Source organism: Fukomys damarensis, unplaced genomic scaffold, assembly GCF_012274545.1.
Source record: "Fukomys damarensis isolate Sample0158 unplaced genomic scaffold, DMR_v1.0_HiC HiC_scaffold_25, whole genome shotgun sequence".
In the NCBI taxonomy this organism is placed as follows: domain Eukaryota; kingdom Metazoa; phylum Chordata; class Mammalia; order Rodentia; family Bathyergidae; genus Fukomys; species Fukomys damarensis.
Window position 1 is genome coordinate 25,512,133 of NW_022900937.1, and position 6,236 is coordinate 25,518,368.

The following is a 6,236-nucleotide window of genomic DNA, read 5'->3' on the forward strand; positions in this document are numbered from 1 at the left end:
CCACTGCTATGCCAGCCCTGCTCCTCCAGTTCACACCGATGGCTGTAGGCAGGATCCTTTACAAACTGCTGAATGGAGGAAGGAAATCCCATATGTGTTTTACAGAGGTTCTGTGAGTTCAAGCTGAGAGCAGAGAGCAGCTGCACTATATCCTCATTTGGCAGTAGCCTTGAAAGACTGGTGAAGGGAGAGCTCATGGGCAGAGCTTTAGGAGGTGTGCTTGGTCATCCTTTCAGTATGAGCGGAGTTTACAAATTAGGTAATGATGATGGTTACAGTGATGAATGGCCTACTTGGCTCACAAGTGACCTGAAAGAAAAAGGATTGGGGACAGGAGATATGGGACAGAGGCAGGAAGTTGAACATATGAATTGGGTGCAAAGTATGAAGATCTTTGCGAATCACATGTTAATGCCTACCAGGAAGCCTCTATCGTGGAAGAGGCAGCGATAATTAAGAAGACAAAAATGTCTTGACCGCTTAACCTCAGCTCCTCTGTCATAAGCCACAGTGCATCAAGTGACCACGGTGGCAGGGAGAAAGGCAGGTGAGCCTAGCAGCATGGGCCCCCACTCTAAAGGCTGATCGGATGAGATTGGGTGTGTTCGGGGTGGTATGGCCATAGACTATGAAGGTTGATCTAGCTCCTGCTGTGCTGAATGAGCCCTGTCTTGGGGTGGCAAGTTGACTACAGTAAGCCATGTTTCATGGCTAACTACAGGGCTAACTACATTTGGAGCACTGTTTAGCTTTATTTCCTGCTACACTTCAGTCAGCAACACTGTTCAGGGTTTATCAGTATCTGATTCACGAGCACCGGCTCCCAAGCAACACTGCATCCGATCATACTCTCAATTTACTTTCTGCAGTGGAGATGCAGAAACGAGTGCATGATCACATTCAGATCCTGCTGGCCTAACAGGCACTGGAATGGTCCTGTGGCATAGAGGCAGCACTTTAAGATGGGGTTCATCTTCCGGGAAGCCATACACACCTTCAATCGAACACCTTTACATAGCGCTGTGACCCGACCCTTCAGGGTTAGAGGTTGTCCACTCCAAAGCAGGAGTGGACCCAAGAGCCCACCGGAGGACTCAGTGAGAATCCTATTGAGCGGTCAGCTCTAGCTACCGGCTGGACACTTTGGGTGCCTTATATGGGGGACTCAGAGGCAAGAGTCACCATCTCTGCCCAGAGGACTCATTTGGGCGCCGCTTAGCACTTGTTGACCAGTTGTGACAGCAGGGACCTGGGCGCTCCCAAAGCTACCGGTGGGACAGTGGTGGGGAAATCTCTCCGATGTTGTGTTTTGCTTTGTCATGGGTGGGGAGGCGGGCTAGAAAGTTAGTTTATATCCCAACTTTTTACCTGGTTTTTAATAAAATATTCTTTTTGGTTCTCACTTAGGTACCATTCCCTCTCCTTCCACCTCCATGGGACTAGGGCAGAAGGCAATGCGGAAATTTTGGAGGGTGGGTGGCGCGGTGTCCACAGTCCTGACTTTCTTCATCCCTCCATTATTTGTAACCGCCTACTGAATTCCCCTCCCCTGGAGAAGAGTGTAGCACATTACAGTGTCCGCGCTTCCACAGTGCAGCGAGTAAAAAGGGAATGGAGCGCAGGGGGCGCGGCCTTCGCGCAGGTTCGGGCGTCTAGACGGCAGGCCTAGCCTTGGAAATCCAGGGCGGCTCAGCCCAGAGAACAGCATCTGAACGCGGTTGGAACGCGCCGCGAGCTCCCCGCACACACCCAAGAGCCTTATTTTTTCCCGACTTCCAAACCCCGCCCCTAGCTTTCCGCCATTCTCATTGGCTGCGCGGCTGCCCAATGGGCAGGTGGGAATGGTGAACTCGCGCCTCAACCAGCCATCCACTCTCGTTCGCTCGTCTCGCGAGAGTCGATCATTTGTTGGGAAAGCGCCGCGGGGTTATCAGCTGTGAGGCTGTGGGACCACCGGGCGGGCGGCAGTGGAGACCATGTTTCGGGTGGTGGTTCCAGGGCGGCTCCAGAGCGCGGTGAGTCCGGACGGAGGTTGAGTGGGGACATTTCGACCTTGCTGGCAGTCCCCGTGAGACTATCGAGAAGGTCACCGCCTAGCATGGGGCGTGGGCCCAAAGGCTCTGGGACCTGCTCTGGACGTTGCCGGGCGCCCGCGCAAGTCAGGGAGCCCGGCGGGGACAGCGCACCAGCGGCTTCTCCTCCCCTACCCCCGCCAGTCCGCGGCTCATTCTGGGCGCCTGCGGGTGCCGAGGTCCCCACACTGGGTGATAAGAGGTCGGGGCGCCCCCGCACGTTCAGAGCCTGGTCCTCTGGACCCGGGAGAGTCCGCCCCGGCCCGGGAACCGATGTCCAGCGTGGGGGCGGCGAGTGATGCGCACTGGTTGTGCCGGCGGACCTGCTTCTGGAGCAGCAGGTTTTTGGTTAAATAGACGGGGTACTATTGACAGCGCCAGGTGTCTTGATGCTTTCAGGAATGCCAGATCCTAAATCCAGAATAATTCTCTCTTCCCCTTGGGATGCAAATGCTGGGCAAAAACAGTAGGTGGAGACTGACCAGTTACAAGTCAATCATTTACATTGTGGCTTCTCTACATTTTTCTAAGTTACATTTTGGTTAAGTGAGAAACAGGATTGCCACCCATAAGGTAACATTTTTCCTTTTATTTTGCAACTTCTTCCTTTTGGGGGGGGCGGCATGTATTTTGCAATTCACCACCGGTCTTTGTGGAGTAGACATTTTTTTTTTTCTTGTACTAATTCCATAAAAAGTTCTATCTTTCTCAAAGTTCAAGGTCACATTCTTTGGGTCTTTGGGTGAGAGTCCTGTCTTTTCTCCAGGAGATTTTTTTTTCCTTTGAAAATGTAGACATAAACAAGTTAGAGTCATGTTTTTTTGGGAAAATTCCAGGAACTGGAGTCAAACTTGCAAGAGAATTCTTGTCTCTGCAGGGGTTGGAAGGTTTCTTCCCTTCATTGGCAGGTTTACATGTCTGGTGTAATTGTGGTAGGAGGAATTCAGGACTCAGTGATTTTATAAAATTAATAGAAAAAGGGAATAGTTTAAGAAACTTACTATCCACACAGTTGGCCAGTATTGACAGATTGTGACTTGTCCAGGACTTTGACCTTGAGTTATTTTTAAGGTTTGAAGTCAAGCTTAGTAGAGGAGCTGCTTTGAAGTCATTAGGAATGTTTTAGATGTTTGCATTTCAAGCAGGTAAGAAATAGTAGGAATACTTCTAAAATGGACATAAATACATGTTAGACATATTTAACTTTTTAAATTTGGAAAGAATTTCAAACTCACAGAAAAACTTCAAGAAAGTACAAAGAACTCTTAAGAAACCTTCTCTGAGTTTCACCAACTCATAGCAGTTGGGCACATTTGCTTTCTCTACCTATATTCAGATTACTGTGTTATCTTCTAAACTATTCGAGAGTGTGGTGCAGACATGCCCTTTACTCCTAAATGATTTAGTGCATGTTTTAGAACAGGGAAGTTCACTTTCCAACTACAGTATTATTGGCAATATCCAGAAGTTTAACAGTGTTACAATTTTCTGTATAGAGCCGTACAGATTTTGCTAGTTGTCTTGTTAATATTGCTTATAGTAACTTTTCCTATTTTGGTCCAAGATGGTCCAAATTCATGACATGTAGTTTTAGTGTCTCTTAAGTCTTTGTTAGAGCAGTTCTTCAGTCTTCCTTTGACTTTGATAACATTGACATTTTCGAAGAGTACAGGCCTGTTTTGCAGACTGTTACACAATTTAATTTTAGTTTCCCCCACAATTAGACTCAGGCCCCGTATTCTTGACTGGAATATCACAGAAGTGATCTTGCTCTTTTCAGTGTACCATATTAGGAGGCACATAGCATTGGTTTATCATGTTACTGGTGATGTAAACTTTAATCACTTAGGGTAAGTCATTTAGGTTATGAGTTGTTTGCCAGGTTTCTGCACTGTGAAGTAATAATTCTTTCCTTTGTAATTTTTAACTCTTTGGTGGGGAAATACATTGAGACTGTAACTTGTAAGATTCACTCACTTAGCCTCTGTAGATCATTCTTGAGAAATGATTGCTGTGATGCAAAGTGGTGATTTACTAATTTTGTTATTTCTTCTACATTTCTTAGGATACTACTAAGAGTATACTACTAAGAAATGTGTTCTACTATATTCTACGTAGTATTCTACTATGTTGTGATGGTAAACCTTTTAGAGATGAGTGCCCACACTCCAAACCCACTGATTTAATCACCAAGTACCAACATGGTAATTAAACCTGAATACTGAAGTTTTACTTTAGAAAAAATAATTCATGCATATCATCTTTTGTCTTAAAAGAAAAATAACATGTCAGAGGTTTGCCACCACTGTACTGTATGGAAGAATATCTCCTTCTGGTTCATGTATGTATTTATGGACTCAGGCATCCAAATTTAGCAGGTTATCATCTCTTTTTTTTTTTCAGCTTTAATTGAGTTTATTGGTACATTTTAGGGATACAGTACAGTTACATTCATTGTTGGGCTCTTGTACCTCAACATGACAAGTCTTGATTCTCATTTTTTCCCCTTACCTCTGCCCTCCCTTCACCCCCTCCTCCCCTCCCCATCTACAAACACTTTATTTTCATCTTTTCATTATCTCACATTTTTTTCTTTTCCCTTTTTACTCTTCCCCTACCCATCCCACCTTCCCTACACCTTTAGCTCCTTTCTTCCCATTTCTAATTGTCAGTAATCTTATTAGAATCTTATGCATTGTTGCAGATTATTTACACCAGGGAAACTATTCGGTATTTACACATGTGGGACTTATTTATTTCACTTAGGAGTATATCTTCAATATGTATCCATTTTCCTATGAATGAATCTATTCTCTCGCTCTTTATGGCTGAGTAATATTCCATTTTATAGAAAAACCACAACTTCTTTATCCAGTTTCCAACGGATGGGCAAATAGGTTGTTTCCAAGATTTAGCTATTACAAACTGTGCCGCTATAAACATGGGTGCACATACTTCTCTGTGATATGATTCTTTTAGTTCTCTTGGAAAGATACCCAACAGAGGGATGGCTGGGTCAAATGGAACCTCCAGTCCAAGCTCTTTGAGGTATCTCCATATTGATTTCCATAGTGGTTGCACTAGTCTGCACTCCCACCAACAATGGAGGAGGGTTCCTTTCTCCCCACAACCCCGCCAACATTTGTTATTGTGTGATTTCTTGATAGCAGCCATTCTTTGTGGGGTGAGGTGGAATCTCAGTGTTGTTTTCATCTGCATCTCTCGAATGACCAGTGATGTGGAACATTTTTTCATATATTTTCTTGCTGCTTTCACTTCTTTGTATGAGAAATGTCTGTTCATTTCGGATGCCCATTTTTGGATCGGGTCTTTATATTTGGGGGGACTGATTGTTTTGAGTTCTTTATATATCCTTGATAATAGTCCTTTGTCTGAGGTACAGCTGGTAAAAATTTTTTCCCACATTGTAGATTGTCTCTTAGTTCTGCTAATGGTTTCTTTTGAAGTACAGAAGCTTTTTAGTAAGATGAGATCCCAGTTGTTGATTCTTTCTGCTAGTTCCCGTGCTACTGAGGATTTGTTCATAAAGTCTTTTCCTATACCAATGTCTTCCAGAGTTCTGCCTAACTTACTTTCCAGCAAGTTTAATGTTTCTGTTTTAATATTTAGATCTTTAATCCATTTGGATTTTAATTTAGTGCATGGCGAAAGATAAGGGTCTAATTTTAATCTGTGACAGGTTGATATCCAGTTTTTCCAACACCATTTATTAAAGAGGCTATCTTTCCTCCACTGAGGATGGTGAGCTCCTTTGTCGAAGATGAGGTAGCTGAGTACATCTGCATTTGTTTTTGTGTCTTCCAGTCTGTTCCATTGATCCTCAGGCCTATTTCTTTGCCAGTACCATGCTGATTTTATCACAGTGGCTTTGTAGTATAGTTTCAAATTGGGAATTGTTACACCTGGTGCCATGTGACTGTTGCCTATAATGGCTTTTGCTATTCTAGGTCTCTTGTGGTTCCAAATGAATTTTTGGATTCTTTTTTCTAGTTCTGTGAAATATAGTGTTGGAATTTCAATTGGCATTGCATTGAATGTATATAGCAGTTTCGGTAGTATGGCCATTTTCACTATGTTGATTCTTCCTACCCAAGGGATATCTTTCCATTTTTTTTATATCCTCTTTGATCTCTTTTTTTCAGT

At 44.0% G+C, this 6,236-nt stretch overlaps 1 protein-coding gene across 3 annotated transcripts in view; it reads left to right on the forward strand.

Moving 5' to 3' along the window:
* The first annotated feature begins 1,866 nt into the window (after positions 1–1,866).
* Etfa (electron transfer flavoprotein subunit alpha) overlaps positions 1,867–6,236 on the forward strand; it is a 62,135-nt gene continuing 57,765 nt past the window's right edge. For 2 of the 3 annotated variants that reach the window (XM_010626031.3, XM_010626051.3), the window contains exon 1: positions 1,867–2,015. In XM_010626031.3, coding sequence (XP_010624333.1) covers positions 1,977–2,015 — 39 coding nt within the window. In that variant the 5' untranslated portion in view covers positions 1,867–1,976. The remainder of the gene's footprint in view (positions 2,016–6,236) is intronic. The other variant, XM_010626022.3, reaches the window with a different exon arrangement.